Below are 27747 nucleotides of genomic sequence, written 5' to 3'. Positions count from 1 at the left end.
TTCACTGATAGTATCTGATGTGTGCAGTGACTATTTGACTCTCAACTAAAACTCATTTTTCTTCTTAATCTAAAGACTAAAATGAATAATTTCTTGACCTATAACCTGCTTTAACCTTAAGCATGTATACAAAATTGCTATCTAGTAAGTAACCAGTACTTTGTTTTAGTTTCTCTGTTTTTCTTGTGTATGTGTGCATACTGTAGCGCCAGAGAACAAGCTAGACATTTCAAGCACTTTGGGGTTTTTGTGGTCATCGATGGTGGTGGTAGTGGTGGTGGTTTGTATTCTTTTCTTTGGTGGGACAGAGTCTCTCCCTGGCCTGGATCTTGTCAGGTAGGCTGAGCTGCCTGGCCAGGAAGCTCCAAGGATCCACATATACAGCCCAGTGCTAGCACAGGCCACCTCCCCTAGCTGTTTTACATGGATTCTTGAGATCAGGTCTTCATGCCTGTGCACCAGCATTTTACCAACTGAGCCATTACCCCAGCTTTCTGTCAGTGTTTATTAAATCTTGCTTTTTATAGATATAGTGTTTGCTTTTTTATACCTAACATTTTAAATTTCTGCGGTCCATTAGCTGACTACATGACAGAAAAACAGTTGTAAACATGTATTTAATATTGGCATGTTTATATTGTCCTCTGGACAATGAAACCCTAGTTTGTTTAAAAATCTCAAGCAATGAGCTGTATGTTGTGGCTAATGGCTATAATGATAAGGCTGAGACAGGAGGATCCAAAAGTTCAAGACCAGCCTAAGTTACATGGCAAGTTACGGATCATCTTGGGCTAAAGTGTAAAACCTTCTCTCAAAATTCCAAAAATAAAAATAAAGGTTCCAGGAATGAGTGTCTCGTTATATATGTAATTCTGCTTCCTCTATGTTTCAAAAATCTGCAATCATGAACCAGGTGTGGTGGCACATACCCATAATCACAGTCCAGAGGGCTGAGGCTGGAGCATCTAAAATTTGAGGTGGGGTGGAGGTTCACAGCAAAATCCTATCACTAAAAACCAAAACAGAAAAGATAGAATCCTAGCTATGGGGTTGGCAAGGTGGCTCAGTGATTAAGAGCACTGGCTGTTCTTGCAGAAGACCCATGTTTGAATCCCATCACCTACATGGTGGCTAACAACCGTCTGTAACTCCAGTTCCAGGGGACACAACACCCTCATGTCTTCTGCACAACACGGGTGCACTTAACATTCAGGCATAATACAAATACACATAAAATAAAAATAAATAAATTTTAAAAGAATCTTAGCTATTTAATTTTAGAAGAACTGGCTTTTGTCTATCTCTCTTTGGGCACCTGTTTCTTTTCAGGTCATATTTAATAATTTGGGATTTTTTTTTCTAGTTAAAAATAAGAATGAAGATTGAAAACACTAGCCACTTCAACCCCATGTCTCTAGCTGGTTAACACTATTTGGAATAGAAACCTACCTTGAGAGTTCCATACACTATTTAATAGACAAAGCTTTACCTCTGATCCCAAGTTTATAAATAATAACTATTTGGGAGAATATGTTTTGAACAGACTGAAGTCTTTTATATATAATCCTTGTGTGTCTGTGATACATAGTCTTTCATGTACAAGTTACCTTCACCAGGCACCGTCCACCTTTTCCATATAATGGAAATAAGAATTCTAACCTTATATATAGTGATAGTTATATATGTATAATTTGTACTTACTGTTTAGCGTAATACCTCAGCAAACACTAGCTATGAAGTCAGAAAGTTTAAAGTTAGCATTTGTTGACTATTTCAAAAGCCAGCTACTTAATACTGCAGGTTATTTAATGGTCTGAGTTCATGAAGTTGACATCCTTGAATCAGTGCAGGCTGCTTGAGGGCTGTGGTGAGATGTTAATGCTTTCATTTTCCAAAGCACTTTGGGGTATTTTGTATGCCAGAACCTTTTTCAAATACAGAGGTTACAGAAGTGAATAGGGACATCATGTACTTTAGAACGAAGTGTTAGAAGCAAACCAATTTAGTTCATGATAAATACAGATACCACAAGGGACAAGGGCTGACCTCATTTCTTTTTTGGCAAAGGTGATACTTAAGCTGAGACCAGGATGAGAAATGTATTAATGTGACATAATGCTGTAGCTAGCTACTAATTATGTGGTACATTTTTACATATACTAGGGAGCAGCACTGGTATTGTGAATTCACCATGTAGATCTACAGTCTTTAAAGTTGTATGTTTATTTAAATAAATGCTCTTAATGGGATATAGAGAAATAGCCTTTGAGATTTCTTTTAGAATAAAATTTAAATGTATATTGTTTTTAGTGTTACATTTTCATTACCATCTTGAGAAACAACAGAAAAATGGTTATTCTTTTCATTAGAATATCCTACATAAACTAGACTGATTTTTAAAAATTATTTAATAACCATATAATTAGAAGAGGCATTTCATTACAACAGCATTGACATATTCAATAACAATTTCCAGAGCTAAGATGTTTCTCTTTCAAAATTGGCTGTAAGTTTTTAGGTTTACAGTTGAATTAATATATAAACTAGACTGATTTTAAAATTCACTTTCACTTTTTCTAGTTTTCCCTGACTTATCTGTTTTACTGTATGAGTATATATAATTCATTTGATACTTGAAATAAATATGTAAGTTTTTTTCCTTGATGAGTTAGCCAATTGTCTTAGTCTTGGAACAGTCCTGTTCCTTTTTATTTTCTCACTGCAGCCTAATGATCTTTTTTCAAACTATCTGTTAATAGCTGTATATAAGGCAGTTTACCAGTTATGGACATGGGTATGTTGTACCATGTAGCATGCCTTTAGTTTATTTTCATTAATCTGTTTTTCCAGATAAACTTTAGACACTGTCATGTTCCAAAAACCTTTCTGTTTTAGGGGGTGTGGAGGGGGACAGGGCCTCACTATGGAGCTCTGGCTGGCCTGGAACTTACTATGTAAACCAGGGTGGTCTGGAACTCACAGAGATTTCCCTGCCTCTGCCTCCTCTGTATTGGGATTAAAGGCATGTGCCACCACACCTGGCCCCCCAAACCCTATTTTTATTGTAGCTATATAAGCATAAGCCTGTATGCTAACTAATATTTTCATAGTGTCTACACAGAATTAATATAACTTAAAGTGGTACTTGAGAGTTTCCAGGGATCGGTGATTATACTTGAGAAAGCTCAGAAAGATCCTTTTAGTATAAAATTGTTATTTCATAATCAAAATGGTACATCTAAAGTTGTAACCCTGCCAGACTAGTATTGGTAAAAATTTTATTGATACTATTTTAAATTACTACAGATATTCTTAAACCTTATGGTCCTAATGTGTCTTAACCTTTAAAATTCTTTTCCAGTTTTTCTGTAATGATATATGCATTCATTTTTATAATGTACAAATTGCAAATAAAATAAAAATTATTCTTTTTTCATAAAACTTTACTGTACATTTTAATGACTTGGCTGTGAGATAATCTTTGAATTATTAATATTATACCATTATATTTTATATTACCGTGAAATTGCTGAATACTGCATACTCAACTTGAGAATATTAGCCCAAAGCAGTTTTAATCTCTTTTACTTTCTTAATTTGCAGTGATGCGATTGACTAAGCCTACCTTGTTCACCAATATTCCAGTAACCTGTGAAGAGAAAGACTTACCTGGTATGTAAGAAAAAGTTGAAACTTGATTGTCTACATTACTGAAGAAGCTTAGCCTTGCCAGTCTTACCCTGAGTTCTTTGATGCCTGTATTTAAACCCTGCAAATGGTGATCATCTGAGTGATAAGGCTCATTTTGGTCTGCAAGTCAAGGTGTTATCCTTATACACTCATATTCTCTTACTGCAGGAGATCTCTTTAACCAGTTAATGAGAGATGATCCTTCAACTGTAAATGGTGCAGAAATTTTAATGCTGGGAGAAATGTTGACTCTGCCCCAAAATTTTGGGTAAGAATGATTCATTTATATAGGATGTGCAGCAATATCTTAGAGCTACTATAAATCATGTCCTACAGAGTGGGAAAGTGCTATTCTTATATTAAGTAGTAAAAATTTATACCAACTGTTATGATTCTATTTTTATTTTTTAATGAACTACATAACAAGATAAAATGACAATAGTGATTTTCCTTAGGATGATAGCCTTGTAACTGTTTTGTGCTGTGGTTCCAATCATGGGTGTCACAAGTGTGATGCATATGCTCTACCACTGCACTATTAATACATTCCCAGCCCCTAGATCTTATACTTTTCAGTGACTGTGTATTAATGGTCACATTAATTAATTTGAACTAATTTGAGTCTTTTCTGTATAGACGTCATCAGACTTTTCAGCTAATTCTTCTCTTGTCCTAGATTATTAATGGGGTAATGGTATCCTGTTTTCACTGTTTCTGCAACTGAGAAAATTTGAAACAAAAAAGAATTTTTCACTTTTTTTAAGCTTATATGGTATGATCTTAGACTACTGTCTTCCAAGCTTGAAAATGTTTTCATGTAAAAAGTATTAAAACTATATAGAGTATAGTCATTTTATTAGCTAATTGAGAAAATGATAAAGTGCTCCAAGATAGATTAGCATAGACTGTCTAGATTTAGAGTATAAGTTATTTTAAAAATGAGAACCTTACATTTTCTAGTGTATTCAAAATCTTAAGACTGCGTAGCTTTGGGGGCTGGAGAGATGGCTCAGTGGTTAAGAGCATTGGCTGCTCTTCCAGAGAATCCAGGTTAGGTCCCCAACACCCACATGATTGCTAATAGCCACCTAAAATTCTAGTTCTAGGAGATCTGATGCTCTTTTCTGGCCTGTGCAGGCATTGCATGCATGTGGCACACTTACATACATGCAGGCAAAACACTCATACACATAAAATAAATAAATATATACATACATACATAAAATTTTTTTTAAAGCTAATATAGCTTTCATTACAGTGACTGTTATTTCCAGAAATGCCAGAAATTTGTGCGGCAGTTGACAGATGGGTTACATCATGTTTATTTACATTTCCACTTTGAAATGCAGTAGCTGACAAATGGATAGCAGAATTTATATCGAGGACTGCTAAAGAAGTATTTCCTTGAAGTATTTCTTCCGTTTGAGGTCCTTACCAGTACTTGAAAAGAGTATTTTCGATAGGACCTGAATCAGTTTCTTCCTAAAATATTTTATTTCATAGGAATATATTTTTGGGAGAGACCTTTTCCAGTTATATCAGCGTTCATAATGATAGCAATCAAGTTGTAAAAGATATACTGGTAAAGGTAAGTGGATTTCTTATTTGGAAAGCTTTTAATTTTTATTTTAAAAGTTTTATTTCTGTTATGCTTTGGAAACTTTTTAAAATGGATATTTGAGACTGGAATTTTTAATTGCCATTAACAAGCACTGATGGATGTCTAAAGGAACAAAATACTGTGATAGGCACAGAAACATTTTCCTTCTACTGTTTTGTGAATGCTTGATAAGAAAATGACTGTTCAACTAAGAAGGGGTTTTAGTGTTTGTTAATGCATATTAGCAGATTTGAAAGAGTTAAGAGAAAACATCCCTGGGGCTCACTACCTAATTACAGGAAGGTATATTAGAGGGAAGACCAGATCTTTGAAGAATGGGAAGATATGAGATATGGAAAGATGTACAGAACAAAGGGGAAACACAGATGCCTAGTGTATTCTTTGAGAGGTGGAAAAAAAATTGACTTTGTAAGTCAGGTGGTAGATATGTTCAGCACAATCCTATTTAAGAGTCTATAAAGCTAGACTAAGATTTTTACCTTTTTTGTTGTTTAGTTTAGTTTAGTTTAGTTTAGTTTTGACCTGGAACTCACTATGTGGACCAGGCAGGCCGCAAATGCAAAGATTTGCCTGCCTCTGCCTCCCAAGTACAGGAATTAAAGGTGTGAGCCACCACCCTGGTGGTTTTAACCTTTTTTCAAAACTATTTTCTTAGCCGGGGGTTGTGGCACATGCCTTTAATCCCAGTATTTGGAAGGCAAAGGCAAGCAGATCTCTGTGAGGTAAAACTATCACTACCTACTGCAAAATTATACGGATTAAATGAGTATGTGCTTGGCGTTGAGATTTTCACGTGACACCTGCCCAATAAATGTGAGTTATTACTATTTGGTAAATGATCAGCATTAAGAAAGTTGGGTTCGATTTTTTTTTTTTTTTTTTTTTTTTTTGGGTCTCCCTGTAGCCCCAGCTGGCCTGAACTCGCTATATAGACCAGGCTCGCCTTGAACTCACAGAGATCCACCTGCCTCTGCCTCCCAAGTGCTGGGATTAAAGGCATGTGCCACCATGTTCAGATCAGCTGCTGTTTAAGACAAATGTTCAAAAGGCAGTAAACAGAGGAAACAGAATAGAGTAACTTAGAGGAAAACACTGCATTAGGGAAGGTGGAGCTTTTTTAGTTGATGACTTCATGTCATTTTTTTTTACTCTGTAATTAAACTGCCCTGTAACACCTAATAATATCTTTGATTATTTTTCAGTGTTACAGATTCAAACATTTCTAAACATCTACCTATGTTTATTTCAGTAAAGTCCATCTATTATATATGTATGTATGTATGTTTAAAAATTATGTGTTGAGGCCGGGCATGGTGGCGCACACCTTTAATCCCAGCACTCGGGAGGCAGAGGCAGGCAGATCTCTGTGAGTTCAAGGCTAGCCTGGTCTACATAGTGAGTTCCAGGTCAGCTGGTGCTACAGGGAGACCCTGTCTCAAAAAGACCAAAAAAAAAAAATTATGTGTTGAAGCTGGGCACAAGGGTTCATGCCTGTAGTCCCAGCCCTGGTGAGGTGGAAGCAGGAGGATCAAGAGTTCAAAATCATCCTCAGCTGCACAGGGAGTTTGAGGCCAACCTGGGCTGTGTGTGACCCTATCTCAAAGGGGGGAAAAGGGAGAAAAACTTATGTGTTCATGCAGTTCATGTTCTAGTCTAGCATGAAAGGTGGCGTTGTGTCCCATTTTCTTGTTTATACCTTTTGTTCTCCACAGGCAAAAACTTCTCTTCTTATCCATAAAAATTTTGTGTTTAATCATGGTGTATATACAAATTGTTTTGAAATTATTAACCCATAGCTCTATGAAGACAAATGCTGAATATATTTTGCTTGTTTTTTGCTTTGTTTTTTGTTTGGTTTTGTTTTGTTGTTTTGGTCTTTTGACTTAGACAGTGGTCATGATTCTGTTTTGCAGACTCAGGTCTGTCTGTTCCTTCTCTTCCTCCTACTGCTGTCTGTATCCTTCATTTGTAATAGTTAGGTTCATATGTTACTATTTATATTGGTTTCGGATTCTCCCTGCTTCCTGTTTATTTCATTTATCACCCACATTGGGTGTGTGTGTGTCTCTGTGTGTGTGTGTGTGTGTGTGTGTGTGTGTGTGTGTGTGTCTAGCATCTCCAGGGTTCTGAATATGAAAGTTGTACAGAGAAGTTTACACAGAATAGTAGTACTCTCCTGTTCGCCCTACTTCCTCCCTTGTTTTTTTCAATTTCCTTATTAGCATAAGTTAATTGTATAATACATTTTATTGTGATATTTTCATATATACGTATAACAGGCTAATACACACACACATGCACGCACACACACACCTTTAACCTCTCATCATCCCCTTTCCCTCCTCCCCTCTCTCCCTGGTCCTGTTCCTCTTCCCAAATAACCAGCTATGACCAAGATTCTTTCCACCCATGTGCATCTGTACTCTGTATATATCTAACCAGCCTCATGTGGGTTTTTTAAACTCTTTCTTCCAAGGCTGATCTTCAGACAAGTTCTCAGCGTTTAAATCTTTCCGCCTCCAGTGCTGCTGTAGCTGAACTTAAACCTGATTGTTGTATTGATGATGTTATACACCATGAAGTAAAGGAAATTGGAACACACATGTAAGGATTAATGTTACTTCTTCTCCAAGACTTTTGCTCATGCTTTTATTTAGTTTCCTTATTTTTCTACTTTTATTTTTCTTTCCTTTTGTGAGGTTTTTTTTTGGTTTTTTTTTTAATTTTTTTGGTCTTTTTGAGATGAGGTCCCCCTGTAGCCCCACCTGTCCTGGAACTCACTATGTAGACCAGGCTGGCCTTGAACTCACAGAGATCTGCCTGCCTCTGCCTCCCAAGTACTGGGACTACAGGCATGCACCACCACACCCAGCTGAGTTTTTAAATTTTTAAAAATATTTTATCATTTTTATTTTATGTGTATGAGTATATTGCTTCCGTGTATGTAAGAAGATGGCATCAGATCCCCTAGAACTGGAGTTACAGATGGTTGTTAGCCACCAGGTGGATGCTGGGAATTGAACCTAGGTCCTCTGCAACAGCAGTCAGTGCTCTTAACCACTGAGCCATGTCTCCAGCCCCTATTTTTGTGAATTTTAAAGTTCTGTATTTACCTGATATTCTACTCCTGTACAACTTAGAAATACAGAGCCAAAAAAAAAAGAAAAAACAAGCTATGAAAAAGTCTCAAACTCTACATTTGAATGTGAATGCTCTACTTTTCATCTGGAAAACAAATGAACCCTACAGTGCTCTGAAGTTACTTAGGCTTCTCGGGCTCCCTTGGCACCTGACAGCCCATCGCTTCAGAGAGCCTGCCAGCTCTTCAGGGTAGTTCTCATCTTCTCTCTGTGTCCATCATCCCTTTTTGCTTCTCTCCACTATATCCATTAAAGCATGTAATTAGACTAATGTATTAAATATAAGTTTGTAGCCAACTATTTGCTTAGACAATGTTGGTGACCGACTCTGTTGACAGTCCTTTTTTACTGTCTATTTTGTAATTGATATGCGCTTTGGATCAAATTTTCTAGAGGTCAAATTTCTGAGGCACCATTTATTAATCCATCACCTTTTCAAATATCTCCTCTTGGCTTTTGGAAATTCTGACTCTGTATATGTTTTCAAAGCTGTCTACAGCGTGATCCACCAACTTTATGTCGTTCTTCCTTCCCTTTCTGCACTGTAGTCATCTGAACTTCTTTTAACTCCAAACCCACTCTGGTGTAAAATGTATTTCCTTACAAAGAACTGCTTATAGAATCTTAGCTAATTTACATCTAACTTTTTTCATGTCTCAGAAATAGCATGGCTTCCTCAGAGAGACTTTCCTAACCTTTGTATATAACATCCACAACTTGCCATTTTTGTATCTTTTGTGCTTATAGCTACTTCTGCGTGCGGCCTCCTCAGTTTAAATATGAGGTCCATGTAGCCTTGTGTATCCCTTGGATCTTCCAGAGGACAGTGGTTAACATTCATTGAAATTAAGTTTACTGAATAATAGCAGATGTGTAAAATCATTCTGTAGGAAATGAGACTTAGAGAAGTGAACAGCTATTTTAGAAGACATGAAACTCAAACCTCATTTCAAAACCTGTACCTGCTATAATACTTTCTACCACAAACACTTCCAGGGCAAATATTAGGACGGGATTAGTTTTACTTTGGTATTGTTTTTGTTTTTTTGAGACAGGGTCTCACTCTTTGGCCAAATTGCCCTTAAACTTGATATATAACCCAGGCTAGCCTCCAACTTGTGATCCTCCTGCCTCAGCTTCCCCTAGTACTAGCATTACAGGCATGTGTCACCACACCCAGCTTTGGTATTGTGTTTTTGTCTACTTGCTGTATAGCTCCTGTCTTCAGTATAAGGCATAGCATAAAGGACAAATTAAATTAACATTAGGTAATGTTAGCACATTACCATAATGTAGAGTTACTAAAAGATTACTATATTTTCCAATTACTTTATATGTATATGTATAACAAATATTTATGAATAATAGATATTACTTATGATTTTATCCTTTTCAATTCAGTGAATGTTTTTCCACATCAGCTGGTTTCCTTGAAAACATGATTTTCTAAATGGCCGCCTCGCACACATTTGCTTTGCTTACCCTAATGTTGGATGTTTACAGTATATTTTCAGTTTTGCACTATTATAAACAACATAGTATTGAGTAGTTCAATACTGCATTATGATAACTTGAAGTAGATAGTCAACATTTTAAATTCTTTTGATTAATTTTTATACATAAGAATGTTTTGCCAACATTTATGTAAGTGCACCATGTGCCTGCAGTGCCTACAGAAACCAGAAGAGGGTATCAGATTCCCTAGAACTGGAGATACAGCTGTAAGCTGTCAGCTGGGTGCTGAGAACTGAATCCAGGTCCTCTGCAAGAACAGCAAGTGTTCTTAACTTCTAAGCCATCTCTCCAGCCCTTACATAAACATTTTTAAAATATTTATTATTTTTGTTTTATGTGTATGAGTGTTATACCTGCATGTATGTAAATGCGCCCATGTTGTGCAGTGCCCACAGAGGTTAGAAGAGAGTGTCAAATCCCCTGGAACTGGAGTTATGGATGGTTGTTAGCCACCACGTGGGTGTTGGGAACCAAACCCAAGTCCACTGCAAGAGCAGCCAGTGCTCTTAATGCTGAGCCACCTCTCCAGCCCCTATGTCACCATTATTAAGACTCTTTACCAAAAGATTGTTTTCAAAATTTCTTACAACATCTAGAAATTTAAAGAGAATAAGTTTTTCTAAACCATCACCAACCTTGTCATTACATAAGGGATCCTTGCCAAATATTTACAGATTGAAAATGTTTTCTCTTTATTTTAATTTGTTTCTTTCACTATTTGTATGGCTTAACACTTTCATTTTTCATGAGCCAGTTACAGGACTGTAATTATCTGGGTATTTCTTTCATAATACATCTATGTATTCCTTTCCTCATATTGAGTAAAACATTGATAATTTGCTGAATGACCCAGAGGAACTTTGTATATTAACAATGTAACCATCTTCTTGTGTTAAAGTATTTTATCCCAGTTTGTTATCTGCTTTTAATTGTTTCACTGTTTTCGATTAAAACTTTTTTTTTTTTTTTTTGTCTTTTTGAGACAGGGTCTCCCTGTAGCCCCAGCTGTCCTGGAACTCACCATGTAGACCACGCTGGTCTTGAACTCACAGAGATCCGCTTGCCTTTGCTTCCCAAGTGCTGAGATTAAAGGCGCCCAGCACTTGATTAAAACTTTTACACAATTTCCCATTGTATTAGGTTAAGTCTATCCTGGAATTTCTTTTAAAATATTTTATTTATTATTTTTATTTTATGTGTATGCATGTATTGCCTGCATATATGTAAGTGCACCCGTGTTGTGCAATGCCTGCAGAGGACAGAAGAGACTGTCAGATTCCCTGGAACTGGAGTTACAGACAGTTGTTAGCTGTCATGTAGGTGCTGGAATTCGAACCCAGGTCTTCTGCAAGAACAGTCAGTGTTCTTATCCACTGAGCCATCTCTCCAGCCCCCTGGAATTTCTTTTAAAATCTATATTTTTCTCTTTATTTTATTTTTTAAATTTTATTTACTATTTATGTGTACGAGTGTCTTATCTGCATGTGTGTAAGTGCACCCAGGTCATGGAATGCCAGTGGAGACCAGAAGAGGGCATCAGATCCCCTGAAACTGGAGTTATAGACAGTTGTGAGCTGCCACGTGGGTGCTGGTAACTGAACCCATGTCCTCTATAAGAGCAGTCAGTTCTCTTAACTGCTGAAGCATCTCTCCAGCCCTGAAGAGATGCATATTTTCCCAGTGCATATGAACTTATTTTTTCCTTCATCTATATAGTTATTCTGGGATTTATTTTGGAATATATTTGAAGGAAAAATTCTAAGTTCCTGCTCCAAAAGAGCTAGATCTCATTTTCTGAATAAGAACTTTCTGTTCATATATTATATACACCCATATCTCCTTCGAACTTTTCCCCCATTGTAATCTCATTTGACCACAGCTTTACATTTTTGGTGTAAATGGCTTTTTACACTTATAAGTAAAATTGAAGTTTATTAGATTTATTATTAAGAAGTGAAATGAAAAATTACTTCAAATTGTTGACATCTTTCTGTTTCAGCTTGGTGTGTGCTGTGAGTTACACAACTCAGGGTGGAGAAAAAATGTACTTTAGAAAATTCTTCAAATTTCAGGTATTGAATATGGCAGTGATCAAACAATTTTATATGGCTTTTTTTCCTAGAAGTATAATTATTCCTGTTTTTCTGTGGTGGAAAACCAGGTCCAAATAAATCAAATATCTCACTGCCTGGATTCTTCTTATTCCTAGCTAGTTTAAGTCAGATTAAGTAGAAATTATCAGTGCTAATGTAATGCTTTAAAGATAGGCTCTCCTAGTAGCCCCAGCTGACTCGGAAGACTGGCTGTGCAGACCAGGCTGTCCTTCTGAAATATCTGCTGAGATTAAAGGCATGTGCCACCACACCCGGCTAGCATTTTATTTAAGAAAAAACAAAAACAAAAACAAAAGCTTTTTCTAATTGGTGAAACGAAACATAAAAATGTTTTTTAAAAAAAAGATAATATGAGTATCGAGTCCAAATGAAAAAGTATAAATAGTATTAAATGTTCAAAGAATTTTGGGGGGTGTGTTGGTTTTTTTGTTTTGTAGGTTTGTTTAGTTTGGTTTCTTTTTGTTTTTTGAGATGGGGTCTTAACTACATAACCTAGCTGTCCTGGAACTGGATATGTAGACCAGGCTGGCTTCAACTAACAGAGATGTGCCTACCTCTGACTCCCATGTGCTGAGATTAAAAGGGTGCACCACCACTCCTGGTCTCAAAGAATTATTTAAGTGAAAGATTATTGATTTTTTTTTGCAAGAATATTATATGCACACTAAAAAGTCTTTAACAATGAAAATTAGAAATGGCTTTGATAAATTAATGCCTTGTGATTTAAAACAAATAAAAATGGTCAAATAAAAAAATTTCCTGATTAATATGCTTTGTTTTAACTAGGTTCTCAAACCACTGGATGTGAAAACAAAATTTTACAACGCAGAGGTAAGTGTTAGGCACTAAGTAGGATTTCAAACTAAACATTTAAATCTTATCTGACTAAAAATCCAAGGTATGAGATTTTTCTATCATGGCTGAATTATTTGTGAAAATGAACCTAAATTCCAGTTAAAAATCAATGATTTCATTGTAAGTCTCTTTTAACCTGCTGGTTTCAACCTAAGTATAATCATTGTGTATTGATTTCTATTCTCATTTTTTGTAAGACCTTCACCCCTATTGTTAATGACTACCCTTTAATCCTATTCAATGATATTAATATTACTGCTTTAAAACACTACCAATCTGTTGACTATTTACAGTGTATTTCTGGATGTTATACAAATTGACGTGGTAGATCTAGAGGAAGAATCAATAGAGAAGGAGTGACAGGTGAAACTCAGCATAGCAAGCTCTTCACTGAGAAGTGAGTGTACCAGCTCCAGTCAGGTTCCTATAGGTTGAAAAGCTTGTTGGGAGAAGCTGGTTTGGGTGGGAAAAAAGTAACTTTAAGAATAGGACACAATCTGTCTTCTGGCCTAATGAAAGAGATAAGTAGAACTGGCCAGAAGAGAAAGGATTTATTGTTTGGGTTTTCCCCCACTTCTATTTTATCTTGGCTTCCAGAGCTGTAGAAAAATGGTATCTCAGCTAGGCATAGTGGCACTTGCCTATAATCACTTACTTGGGAAGCTGAGCCAGGAGCATGGTGAATTCAAGACCAACTTATGCTGCACAGTGAGTTGGAAGTCACCCTGAGCTACAGTGAGACTCTGCCTCACAGCCTTTTTACCCTCAAAATCACTATTGTAAATTCAGAATTACCCAAATGCAGTATTTTGTTATTTAGATTTTGTCTAAAATCAGATGATCAGAAATTTGCAGTCATACCATATTTGATAGATAATTCACCATCAGCACACTAAGGTTTTACTAGTATGTTGCTCGTATTGTAGCTAGAATTCCTTAGCTGTCACAGTTAAGAACCTAGTCTGTACCACACAAAACTCTCTAGACTAGTACATAGTGGATCTAAAATAAAAAGGATAGGAACACATGTGCTGCATCTTGGGATAAGAACTTGGAATAGTCTGCAAAATCTTTAGAGAAGTAACTGGAACAGAGCCTGGAAGGAGTGGATGGAAGGAATAGACTCATATCAGTGTAGCAAAGGCTCCCAAGCAGAACCACACTGTAATTCCAGTAGTTAGAATATTAAGTAGCTAGTAGAGAGGCTCCACACACACTGTGGGAAGATACAGACTCATCAAGTTGATTACTAGATGTTTAAAGTGTTCCTCTTTGGGAGATAGTTAAGTTGGGATAAAACATATTTCTTCTAACTTTTTTTAATTAGTAACATAATAAATTCTGATAAGCTATTCAGTTTGATGGGTTTTAAATAGTCTTGTCATTTTCTGGGAAAAATTTAATTACTAGGCTGGGGAAGAATGTTAATGTTTCTACCAAAATATGTAAGAAATTTATAAAACTGGGGCTGGCAAGATGGCTCAGAGCTTAAGAGCCCTGGCTGCTCTTGCAAAGGACCTGGGTTTGGTTCCCAGCACCCATACGGTGGCTAACCGTCCATAACTCCCAGTTCCAAGGAAATTCACTGCTCTCTCTGACCTCTGTGGGCACTGCACAGTATGGGTGCACTTATATACATGCAGGCAATACACTACTCATACACAAAAAATAAGAATAAAATAATAAAACATTTAAAAAAAATATAAAACGACTAAGATTATATGAGAGTAAGGTATTTTTGTTGATAGTGGTGGTGGTTTGCATTTTTTGTTTGTTTTTCTGTAATTGGCTCCTAGAAGGACTATACTAAATACCTAGTAAGTCTTCCTAGCTAAAAATGATAGTAATAAATTAAAATATTTATTGATTGGTTTTATAACACTAATAGCTGACGTGATTTGGAAATGGTCATTTAGCTAGTTATTTCTGTACATGTCATAGGAGTGGCATGTTCCTATGAGAAAAGAAAAAAAATCACATTTCCACCATACATAATTGACTTTTCCATTAATCTGCATTGTTTTTCAGCCTTTATGCATTTATGTAATATTCTGTTTTAATAATCATAGTGACAGTTTTGTGTGCTACCTTTTTCATTTAACATTATATGCAAATATGTTTAAATGTTTCCCACAAACTGCAACTTAAAATGTTTATTTAAATTCTGAACTTTGGAAATTAGGTATCTCTTTAAAAACCAAGAATAGGCTGATGTGGTGGTGCTTGCCTTAATCCCACCACAGGGAGGCAGAAGAAGGGGGATGTCTGTGAGTCTGAGGCTAGCCTGGTCTATTGTGGCGAGTTCCAGGCCAGCCTGAACTACATAGTAAGACCCTGTCTCAAATTTAAAAAGAAAGAAAATAATAATAAACAAGAGTAGACAAATAGAACTTACGGTCTCTAAGATTTTCAAAATTACCTATAACACAAATACTGTTTAACCAATAGCATGAAGTAGATTCTGTATTTTAGTTAAGTAGTTAGTGCCCACACCATTACAAATGTCTGATAACTTACAACTCGTACTACAGTCCTTGTGCCATGTATATCTGAAACATAGATTTTATATGGCTTCTAATCATGCTAATAATACGTGAATCATTTAAAAGAAGACGAGTTTCATGAAAGTTTTTGTTGTGCTTTTCTAAAATAGAAAAGCTTTACAAGAAGATAGGGAAAATTAGTAGCTGAGATTCAGACATTTGGCCACCTGCTGGGTTCAAAGCCCCATACCAGGTCTGGAACCAAAACAGATAAAGACAGGGATCGTCCCAATCCTCGGGAGACTTAACCTCTGGTGGAAGAGGCTGACATATTGTAAGTACAATATATGTACTTCCCTGTATCAGAAGTCATGAAGTGTTCTTATGCCTTGGGAACATAGCAGTGAAAATTATGTATAGTTATGTATTTGATAAAAGAGGTAACATTTAACGTTGAACTTAAAAAAGTACCTTTAGATATATATATTCATATTCATAATATGACTAATAGAGTATGTGATCTATTAGCAAGAACAGAACAAGCCGAGTTGCCTGGAGTGGTTCACCCCAGCATTTCCTGAAATATGACCCATGAATTCCAGCATTAGGTACACTTAAGAGAAGCTGTATGATCTATGTGTATTCTAAATGTGGAACACAATACGTATCCTCCCTAACATGTGAGCTAAGAATGGCAGTATAGGTAAAGGGTTTGTAGAAGTAGAAAGGCAGCAGACAGACTGCCCTAAATGTGCCATTATCTCTTTGCTCCTGTTGAAGTGTTCAGCCGTAGTAATCCTCTCTGTTCCATTGTCATTTAACTTTAGCAATGTCACCTTGTAGAGTAGTAGCTTGTCATATTTCTGTATGTTGCTTCCTATTTACTTTCTTGTTTACTAATGCTCTTAGTAAGTAAAAAAATGCAGAGATGCATTTTATTTTAAAGTTCTTTTTCTTTAACATTTAACTCTGATTTTTCTAATTTTTCTTTTTTATTTTTCCATTAGAGTGACCTCAGTTCTGTGGTAATTTGATTTTTTATTATAAATTTATATACTTTTCTTACTTACCACTCTTTGACTCTGGCTAATTAATCTCTCCTTAACAAAACATAGTGGAAAAACAGTTAGTTATGAATACCACTTAGGTGACTTCAGAAAGACAATACAAAATTTGATTGTACTTTTGATATTATATATCTTATTCTGTGGGAACAAATAAAGATTAAATTGTCACATTGAAACAATTATATTTTCATTTGTAGTTTCCTTGGATGTTTTTTAAAAGAGGCATACAACCTTGTTTCTCTTATCCTTAGATTTCAATATTTTGCTGTGAAATACCCAATTATCTTTCATTCCTTATGTAGCATGTAGAGTTGAAATTATTTTGAGATGCATAGTGGTTTTGGTTCCACATTCAGGTTAGGTAAACATGGCCTTTTGATGAAAGAAAACAAAAGAAAAGCAAATCTCCCACCCTATCCCACCCTAGCTGAAATCATATTTTCAACTTCTGATTCACAATGTGCAGCACTTGCTTATCACATTACATGTGGAATCATGACATCAGCAGCCTTGTCACTAAATTCTTATCCTAATTTTTCAGATGTCAAATTACTTTTGATATGGCTTCTAAGCATGCTAATAATACGTGAATTGTTATTTGAATTAACTGTTCAAACTAACATGATTTTCCATTATGCTGCTTTTCTTTCATTGTATCTAAGCTGTTTCTCAATTTATGCAGAGAACTGTATCTTAAAAATTGAAATGTGGGCCTTTGGTTATTTTTAAGAGCAATGGATTTATGGGATATATTTACCTATTTTCTTAAGTGAAAAGCAATAGAACAATGCATTTAAGTGGAATATGGTTGAATAAATCTTGTGCTTCTCTTTTCATTCAAGCACATGTCCAAAGGCATCTGTTTTAGACAAGAATCTGTTTATAGACACATTAAATTTAACTCATTATATTTTACAACTGATTTCCATTTTCCTAACTTCAAGCTTAAAAAGCTCATTATTTCCCAATTTGGGGGCATACTTTATTTCTGTGTTCTATACCTGAAACTTTTGAAAAATACTTTCTTGAATACCCTTGGAATAAACAAAGGTTAATTAACCAAAGGAAAATAATAACCAATTGGCATAAAGTAAAAGATGTAGCAGAGAATTAAATATTCTTATAAATTATTTTAATTACCCAGTGAATGATATTAGTTTTAAATCTATCACAGAGGCCACAAAATACTTTTGTCTGACTGATCTAGAGGCTAAAAGATTATCAGGCATTTTTCACATATTCTTTTTTAGCCCAAAATATACATATAAAGTGAACCAAGAAGTGACTAAGACCACTTATCAATTGCTTTAATTTTAAAAGTTACATCCAGGGGCTGGAGATGGCTCAGTGGTTAAGAACACTGTTCTTGAAGAAGACCCGGGTTTGAATCCCAGCACCCACATGGCAGCTAACAACTGTCAGTAACTCCAGTTCCAGGGAATCCTGGAGGCATTGCATGCAGGCATTGCATGACATGGGTGCACTTACTTACATGCAGGCATAACACTCATACACATAAAAATAAAAAATAAAAAAGTTACATCCTAAAAGGGTATAAAAAGATTACTCATAATTAGTGGTCACTATCTAAACTTAAGTAACACCATGTCAACTGAAACTACATTCATTATGCTGGAATATTCGTATGAAGACCTAGTTAGCTTACCTTAGCATTGTATAGGCACACCTATCATATTAAAGTTCAGATTAACATTCTAACACCATAGCAGACTTGGCGGGGGCAGGGGTTGTTATTGAAATTTCAGTTAAATAAATGCTTTTAGATGCTACTACAAAATATTCTTGTTATCCCACATCCATTGTTTGACAAAGTATCAGTTGACTAACACTTCACTTTGCCCCTGTTAATTATGTTAGGATGAAGATTCTTTTCTTGCATTAATTATGATAACTCTGATTTGCAGGCATGAACTAATCACATTTGTGGTTAATATTTTTTCACATAAGATACTTCTGTTAAAGTGAATATTTTAAATATCATGACATTTTGGTGGATATTTTTTTCCCATATCCTCAGACTGATGAAGTATTTCTCGAAGCCCAGATTCAGAATATTACAACCTCACCCATGTTTATGGAGAAAGTTTCATTGGAGCCATCTATAATGTACAATGTAACAGAATTAAATTCAGTCAATGAAGCTGGAGAATGGTAAATATGAAATGTTTACTATTATTTTGAAAGACACAGACTCTTCTAATATCCATTAATCTAGTAGATTTTGATTTATTTAAAATAATTAATAGATTTCATTTTTTAGAGAAGTTTTAGGTTCACCCAAACTAAAAAGAAAGTAGTGGTCTCAGGGGCTGGAGCGATGGCTCAGTGGTTATGAATGCTCTTGCAGAAGACCCAGGCTTGAATCCCAGCATCCACATAGCAGCGAACAGTTGTCTATAGCTACAGTTCCAGGGGATCCAACCCTTCTTCTGGCCTCCATAGTTACTACACAACATGGGTGCACTTACACACATGCAGGCAAAACACTCATACATATAAAACAAATAAAAAGTTTTTAAAAAGGAAAAAAGAGAAAGAGATCTCACAAGCTCTCTTCCCTAGTCACAGTTTCTTCTGATTTTTGTTTTCTTCTGTGCTTTTTGTTTTAGAGACCAAGTCTCTCCAGTTGCAGACTGGGCTTAAGCTATTCAGCCTGGGCTCAAGCAGTTCTACCTCAGCTTCCCAAGTAGCTACATACCCCATTGTACCCAACTCTCCTGTCTTGTATTAATGCAATGCATTTTATGACTGATGGACCAGTATTGATACCTAGTACAGATTAAAGTCCATAGTTGAGAGTCAACTGAATGTTTTGTTCATGCTATAAGATTTGACAAATACAGAACGCCATATATCTGCCATGACATTACTAATGTACCTTTCTACATGCACATACCTTCCTCCACATAAAAATGAAGATCCTAGGCCTTTTCATTCTGTGTTTCACCGTTCAAAGCACTTGCTCTTTTAATTTTCATATATGAGCCAGGCAAATCTATAATTATCATTGTTAGCCTGTGAAAGATAAAACAGAAACATGAGAAGGAATGGTGGAGGAGATACTAGAAAATAAAGTTGGGATGAGTGTGAGTTTGAAAAGAAATTATCAGCTGGATGTGGTGGTGCATGCCTTTAATCCCAGCACTCGGGAGGCAGAGGCAGGTGGATCTCTGTGAGTTCAAGGCTACCATAGTCTACATAGTGAGTTCTAGGACATCTGGGGCTACAGAGAGACCCTGTCTCAAAAAGAAAAAGAAAAAAAGAAAAGAAATTATCTGAACATAAAAAAATGGACATAGTAGTAGATGATTTTTAATAATTTTGTGAAAAATATACATGTCTTTCTTTAGCTATTTTGGATGAGAAGAAACAAATGATATTAATATAGATGGAGAGGTAATAGCTAAGAAAAGTTCCTACTTTTCTTAATCAATGGTGAAAAGCCTGTACTATATAGCAGTTAAGTTCATGGCCTCCTTTAGTTTCACTGAGAATAATTTTCCATTCTTTCCAGAGCTTTCATTCAGTTTGAAAGTAATACTTAGATGTCTTAATGGTGATAGTGTAGCTCAGTGATAGAACACTTGCCTAGCATGTGCCATGCCTGGGTTCTGTCCCTAGCACCATAGAAAGAACCAGAATAGCACATGTTGCTCTTTTACGGTGATACTGGGGACTGACGCAGTGCCTTGCACATGCTAGGCAAATGCTCTACCACTAGCTCTACACTGCCTTCGTTCTTTTCTTACTTTTTATTTTGAGACAGGGTCTCAGTAAGTTACCCAAACTGGCCTTGAACTCACTGTCTGGCCTAGGCAGACACTGAACTTGGGATCCTCCTGCCTCAATCTCCTTCACAGCTCTGTACCACCAATTCCAATTAATGTAGATTTTTTGATAACTTTAGTAAAAAGGGGTAAGTTACTTAAAATTCTGGTTTCTACTGCAGTTTTCATTCCAACATTTTAAGCATTATTCTACAACAAAGACCCTCAAGATTGATCATGCCAATTGAAAAGAAAATAGAATGTTCTCAGTATAAGTACCTTTCCTTTGGGTTCAAACCTCTGATCCTCCTAGATCTTTAGGCAGTAAATCATCCAATTCTGGCCTACTTTGTTTTTCCATTGCTATGACAAAACACACTGACCACTACCAACTTGGGGAGGAAAGAGTTTATTTGTCTTACATTTCCCAGGTCATAGTTCATCAGGGAACCCAAGGTAGGAACTGGGGGCAGGAACCTGGAGGCAGGAGCTGGAGCACAGGCCATAGAGGATCACTGCTTACTGGCTTGCTCTCCTGGCCCCTGCTCAGCCTTCTTTCTTATACAACACAGGCCCACCTGCCCAGGGGTGGCACCGCCCACAGTAGGCTGAGCCCTCCCATATCACTGGACAATCAAGAAGGTGCCCCATGGACATGGCCACAGGCCAGTCCAATGAAGGCAATTCCCCAACTGAGGCTCCCTCAACCCAGGTGTGTCAAGTTGACACTAAAGCTATCCAGCACAAATTCCTATCCAAAAAAAAATAATCTCAACAGTAGCTTTTCTTTCAAAAAGATGCTAAGGGACTGGAGAGATGGCTCAGCAGTTAAGAGTACCAGCTGTTCTTGCAGAAGACCTGGGTTTGAATCCCAGGACCCACATGGTGGCTAACCATTCATAACGCCAGTTCCAGGGGATCCAACACCCTCTTCTGTCCTAAGTGGGCATTGCATGACACAGATGCACTTACATACATGCAGGCAATACACTCATACACATAAAATAAAAATAAAATTTTTTTAAACAATACTAAAATATTTCCTTTGTCTATGTCTACACCTGCTAGTGTATCTACATTTGGGTCAAGAGGATATTTGCAGCCAATGGATACACGCCAATACTTATACTGTCTAAAGCCCAAGAAGGAGTTTGCAGAAAAAGCAGGCATCATTAAAGGTGTAACAGTAATTGGAAAATTGGATATAGTATGGAAAACAAATCTCGGTGAAAGGGGAAGATTACAGACCAGCCAACTTCAAAGAATGGTAAGTCTAGCAAGAAGTTCATTGGGGACTTTGGTGTAATAACTGCCTGTCCCCAACACACCAAGCCTAGTGTTTCTGTAGTCCATCCATGCACTGTCTTATGAAAAAACATTTTCTTCACAGCCGCTTTTCAAAATGGTATCTGTCTGTCTCTTTAGACAGTAACCTTGCCCATTTAGAGTTATGTATATTGAAAACACAGTGTCTTTGGAAAATAATCCTTTGAGATCAGAATCCCTTGAGTCCTAACTCTTTACTTACCTAGAGGTAGGATTCATCTTAACTCTATTGAACCTGGAGCAGTTATAAGAAAAAACAATCCAGGTGTGCAGGGCCATTCCACCAGGAGTCATAGCCAAAGAGGGTAGAGTGAGGGGCTAATGGAGTGAACCAGCAATATTTTCTCAGAATATCAGCTTGGAGGCCAGGTATCAGTAAATGTGGTAAATCAGGTTCAGTAAATCAGGTTCAGTAAATGTGCTGGTATGGTACTTTCATTAAAATCAAAAGGTTTTTTTTTGGTAGTGGTTAAGCGCACTAACTACTCTTGTAGTCTTGACCTGGGTTCAATTCCCAGTGCCCACATGGCAGCTAACAATGGTCTGTAACTCCAGTTCCAGGGAAATTCAGTGTTCTCTGACCTCTGAGGGCATTGCATAACACAAGTGTACTTACATACATGCAGGCATTATACACATAAAATAAATAAAAATTAAATATGTATTTAAAAATGATTTTGTGATATATTTAACTGTCACCTTTTTTCCCCACAGGCCCCAGGTTACGGAGATGTTAGGCTATCCTTAGAGGCAATCCCAGATACTGTAAACCTAGAAGAACCTTTTCATATTACCTGTAAAATTACAAACTGCAGGTAATGCCAGTGTTTGTGAATGACTGTCCTTCCTCCTCACCTAAATTTGTAAATCTTTTAAATATTCTGTCTCTTTGTATATTGAAAGATTTATTTTCCTGTTTTGTTTTTCGCCTTTTTGAAACAGTGTCTCCCTACAGTCCCAGATGGTCTGGAACTCACTATGAGATCCACCTGCCTCCGCCTCCCAAATGCTGGGATTAAAGGCATGCACTACCACATCTGGCCTTATTTTCTTTTTTAAATATTTTAATTTTTATTTTATGTGTGTGAATGTTTTGCCTGCATATATATGTATAAGTGCACTTATGTTGGGCATTGCCTGTGGAGGCCAGAAGAGGGAGTTGGATCCCCTGGAACTGGAGTTACAAATGGTTGTTAGCCACCATTTGGGTGCTGGGAACTGAACCCTGGTCCTCTCTGTAAGAGTAGCCAGTGCTCTTAATCAATGAGACATCTCTCCAGTCTCATTTTTTATTCTTATTTCATTTATTAACCATTCCCTATATGGTGGACATTAATTATCCATATTTTACAGAAGAGAGCTAGAAAAGATGGGGCCAGAATTTGAGACTAGATGTATTTTATTTCAGTGTCCATGTTTTTTGGTTGGTTGGTTGGTTGGGTTTTTTTTTTTTTTTGTTTTTGGTTTTTTTTTTTTTTGGTCTTTTTGAAACAGGGTCTCCCTGTAGCCTCAGCTGGCCTGGAACTCACTATGTAGACCAGGCTGGCCTCAAACTCACAGAGATCTACCTGCCTCTGCCTCCCAGAGTGCTGAGATTAAAGATGTGTGCCACCACAGCCATCTCCATGTTCATTTTTATATTTTCTTCACATTTCAGATTACTAAAGAATGAACTAGCATGTTTTGGGAATAACACGGATTTAGAATAGTCAGGTACATTTCTCTGAGGCATACTTGTATCTGAGCTGTATCTTTAATAAGCTAAAACTTGGTTATAAATTTAAGATAAGAGATAATGAGAGGTGGGAAAATAGGGTTCTGATTTCTGTCTTTTGCTTATTTTTTTTTTTTTTTCGTTTGGTAATGTTCTTTGCGGTGGTCTTGTTATGTGCCTATGCTGGTCTTGAACTTGCAGTTCTCTTGCCTTAGCCTCATGAGTGCTGGAATTACAGACTAAAGCAGAGCTGTGTTAGTAAATAGAAGCAGTAAAGAACATAAGGCCTTGACACAGGAAAACCTAGGATTATATCCCAGCAAAATCACCTCTGCTAGTACTTGTATTATAATTTGGAACATAATATTAGTTTGGGTATTTTGATAGTATCGCAGTGGTAAATCTCAGCCCTTGTAGTATAAATGTATAATCATTTTAATTCCACATTCTCTCCAATTTCTTGGTATCAAGGAAATAGGAACTATCCATCCTTGAAACTTACAAAAATGCCTGGTTCTTCTATGAACTACATATTTAACCGTTCTGTTGCTTTGTTTGGAGACAGGGTCTCTAGCCCAGGCTGGCACTGAACGCCCTATGTAGTTGAAGGTGACCTTGAACTTCTGATCCTCCTACTCTTACTTCTTGGGTGCTGGGATTACAGATGTGTACCACATGCCTGGTTCATACAGTGCTAGGGATCAAACCCAGGGCCTCCTACATACTAAACAAACACTCTGCCAAAAGAGCTACATTCTCAACCCCTTAATCAGTCTTTTTCATAGCAAATTTTAATTTAGTTTTGTGGTAACATCCATATATTGCTATAGCTATTCACCTGCTTCTCATCAGATTGTGAATTATTCAGGAGAAGGGGCTGATGTTACATATGTTACATAGCATTGTACATACAGTGCTTGCCACATCATAAGAACTCTGAATAAGGCATTCAAGCAAAGATGCTGTGCAATAGGGTGTGTTCAGTGGATTTTCTTCTTAGAGGTGTATGTGTAAGTAAGTTTATTGATTAACTGAATGTACTGTAAAATTTTTTTAATTAAATTTTTGGTGTTCATTTTAATGCTTCAAATAGGTTTCCTAAATCCATGTAGAGCTTCATTTTTCTCATCTATAAAAATCTGATACACATACATGAGCATATAGAGAAGAATGTACACATAAAATTTAAAAAAAATCTTGTCAGGGGTCTAGAAATTTGACCAGTTGTTATAGTACTTACCTAGGATGATGCATGAGGCCCTAAGCTTGAACTCTAACACCACATAAAGCAGACATGGGGGCACATACTTGTAATCTCAGCATTTGAAGAGTAAGGGCAGGAAACAAAATGTTGAATGCTTGCCTGCCTCTGCCTCCAGAATGCCGAGATTAAGGATGTGTGCCACCACACCTGGCCATTCAAACTCACTATGTAGCTGAGGCTGCCCTTGCACTTCTGATCCTCCCACTTCTACCTCTGCAGTGGTACGTCGTTCCTTCATCCTAGCCTAAGTGAAACAATGATGTACTAGTTTTTTCAGTTCTCTCCATAGTTTTTATTCTCCTTGAACACCCAGAAAATAAATTTACTGAAAAAAAGTAGAAAAATATGATAGTATCTCCTTATGAAATGAACAAGATTTATTCCTGTTTTCTGTTTGCTTCAGCAGTGAAAGGACCATGGATCTGGTTTTGGAAATGTGCAATACCAATTCTATCCACTGGTGTGGAATTTCAGGAAGACAGCTGGGAAAGCTGCACCCAAGTTCCTCTCTCTGCCTTGCCCTTACTCTCCTGTCTTCAGTACAGGGATTACAAGTATGTCCTCTTCTAAGTAATTTCAACAGGATGGAGACTAATTTGCAGTCATTTATAATAGCCGTATTTTTCTCTGGTAATTACCAATGGATGGAAACTGAGGCCATTTCTTTCTCTCTCTCTAGAGCGTCTCCGGCTTAAGACTGACTGACACATTCTTAAAGAGAACATATGAATATGATGACATCGCACAAGTCTGTGTGGTCTCTTCAGCCATTAAAGTGGAAGCCTAAAGAAAGTTCCCAGTGCTAAGCTTCTTGTTTGGTCACAGAACTGCTTTCTGTATTTTTGTTACCTTTGAAATGATCAGTAACAAAAATAAGTCTGTTGTTTAAATTTGTTGCCTGTAAAACAGTTAAAATATTAAATGCTTGTTTAAAGCTACTGTTTTTCTTGTGAATTATACTCTAAATGAACATTTCTATATTTTCTACATCTATTTCATGTCATTTTAGATAACTATTAGATTTTATTTTCCACAAGCACTGTACTTGAGCCTATTTATATCTAACAAGTATATAAAACAGCAGTCAGCAACCTGTTTTGTAAAGGGTAAGACCTGGCTTTTCAGACAATTAATGAATCCTGCCATCCTAGCATCAAAGCAGCAGTTTCTGCAGTGATAAGCAGCTGGCTAGATCGAGCCTGTGGACGACAGTTTGCTCAATCTCCAAATACAGTTAGTTTTCAGGCCTTTATAATTTTTTTTTTTTTTTTTTTGAGACAGGGTCTCCCTGTAGCCCCAGCTGTCCTGGAACTCACTATGTAGACCAGGTTGGCCTTGAACTTACAGAGATCCGCCTGCTTTGCCTAACAGAAATCTACTTACCTAGTAATAGTGTTAACTACAGGTATTTTTTTCCCCCACTAGGTGCTCAATCCACAGAAAAGGTTTATTTGAAACAATCTTGAGTAATCCTCCTATAACCTGATTATTTCCTAACACAGTATGAACTTCTTTAGTTGTTTTTAAAATCATTGTATGGGGATATGTCAGACTGTGTATACAGACACACATCTAACAGATAGGAGCAGCAGATCAGAACTGATTTTGTTTCTAAGGCTGATGATGGCTCAATTAAATTTTAGCAGAGAAGGTCAATAATTTTCTAAACCTAAAAACTCCTGGAGTTCTTCCCACTGAAAAATGAAGGACTTATTTTCATAATACACATTAAACAATTCCCAGCTTCATATTTTATTTTGAACTCAATTTTTAAAGTTATGTTTATGTGTATGAGTGTTTTAAGTGTACCCATGCCATGCAATGCCCACGGAGGCCAGAGGAGGGCACTGGATCCACTGGAACTGGAGTTACAGACAGTTGTTAGCCACAATGTGAGTGCTGGGAACTGAACCTGAGTCCTCTGCATGAACAGCCTTTGCTCTTAACCACTGAGCCATCTCTCCAGCCTGATTCTGAACTTTTAATCATATTAATATAAAACATTCTTGTCTGCCAGGCATGGTGGCACACACCTGTATTTCCAGCACTTGGGAGGCAGTGACAGGCAGATCTCTGTGAGTTCAAGGTCAGCCTGGTCTACATGGTAAATTCTAAACCAGCCAGGCCTACATAGTGAGACCCTGTCTCAAAAACAAAAGAATTCCATGTACTCATACCCATTCATGTCAGAACAAAACAACAAAAAAGCTAAGATTGCTTTGCAACAGGAATATAACAAAATGTTTTACTATTTGTCAAGAAAGACAGCATCTGGGAAAACTAGATCTCCACATATAGAAGGATGAAATTAGACCCTTACCAATCACCTTGTACAAAAATAAACTCCAAATGGACCAAAGACCTCAATGTGAAACCTGAAACACTGAAACTGTTAGAAGAAAACATAGGCAGAACCCTACAAGATATAGACATGGGAATGCACTTTCTAAATCAGACTTCATTTGTTCAGGAAATAAGGTTAACAATTGACAAATGGGACCTCATTAAACTAAAAAGCCTCTATACAGCAAAGGAAGCAACCAGTCAACTGAAGAGGAAGTCCACAGAGTGGGAAAGAATATTTGCCAGTTATACATCTAATAGAGGGTTAATTTCCAAAATATATAAAGAACTCAAAAAACAATCAAGGAAACAGATGACCAATTAAAAAATAGACTACAGACATTAACAGAGTTCCCCAAAGAAGAAATAAAGATGGCTAATAAATACCTCTGACATATTCAATATCCTTAGCAATTAGGGAAAAGAAATCAAAACTATTTTAAGATTTCATCTTACCCTAGTCAGAATGGCTAAGATCAAGAAAACAAGTGACAACAAATACTGATGAAGATATAAGGGGAACACTCATTCACTGCTGGTGAGGTTGCAAACTGGTGCAGTCACTGGAAATCAGTGTGGAGAACTCTTAAAAACTAATAGATCTCCTATATGATCCAGTTACACCTCTCCTTAGCACGTACGCAAAGGACTCAGCATCCTACTATAGAGATATTTGGTCAGCCATGTTTGTTGCTGCACTTTTCACAATAGTTAGGAAATGGAAACAACCTAAATGTCTCTCAACCAATGAATAGATAATAAAAACAGGGTACATTTACACTGTGGAGTTTACTCAGTGTAAAGAAAAATGAAATGAAATTTGCAGG

General features: G+C 36.7%; 1 protein-coding gene across 4 annotated transcripts in view; it reads left to right on the top strand.

Annotated features, from left to right (window-relative positions):
• Trappc13 (trafficking protein particle complex 13) overlaps positions 1–25549 on the top strand; it is a 33884-nt gene extending 8335 nt beyond the window's left edge. The window contains exons 2-13 of one of the 4 annotated variants that reach the window (XM_008845980.3): positions 3604–3672; positions 3859–3958; positions 5194–5278; positions 7788–7915; positions 11966–12038; positions 12867–12911; positions 16426–16443; positions 18524–18657; positions 21342–21540; positions 22314–22414; positions 24981–25131; positions 25257–25549. In XM_008845980.3, coding sequence (XP_008844202.1) covers positions 3604–3672; positions 3859–3958; positions 5194–5278; positions 7788–7915; positions 11966–12038; positions 12867–12911; positions 16426–16443; positions 18524–18657; positions 21342–21540; positions 22314–22414; positions 24981–25131; positions 25257–25364 — 1211 coding nt within the window. In that variant the 3' untranslated portion in view covers positions 25365–25549. The remainder of the gene's footprint in view (positions 1–3603; positions 3673–3858; positions 3959–5193; positions 5279–7787; positions 7916–11965; positions 12039–12866; positions 12912–16425; positions 16444–18523; positions 18658–21341; positions 21541–22313; positions 22415–24980; positions 25132–25256) is intronic. The other 3 variants (XM_008845981.3, XM_008845983.3, XM_008845982.3) reach the window with 3 other exon arrangements.
• The last annotated feature ends 2198 nt before the right edge of the window (positions 25550–27747 follow it).

This window comes from Nannospalax galili, unplaced genomic scaffold, assembly GCF_000622305.1.
Source record: "Nannospalax galili isolate Female #2095 unplaced genomic scaffold, S.galili_v1.0 scaffold5243, whole genome shotgun sequence".
NCBI lineage: Eukaryota > Metazoa > Chordata > Mammalia > Rodentia > Spalacidae > Nannospalax > Nannospalax galili.
Note: the sequence above shows the minus strand (reverse complement) of the source record. Positions and strands in the feature narration are given on the sequence as shown.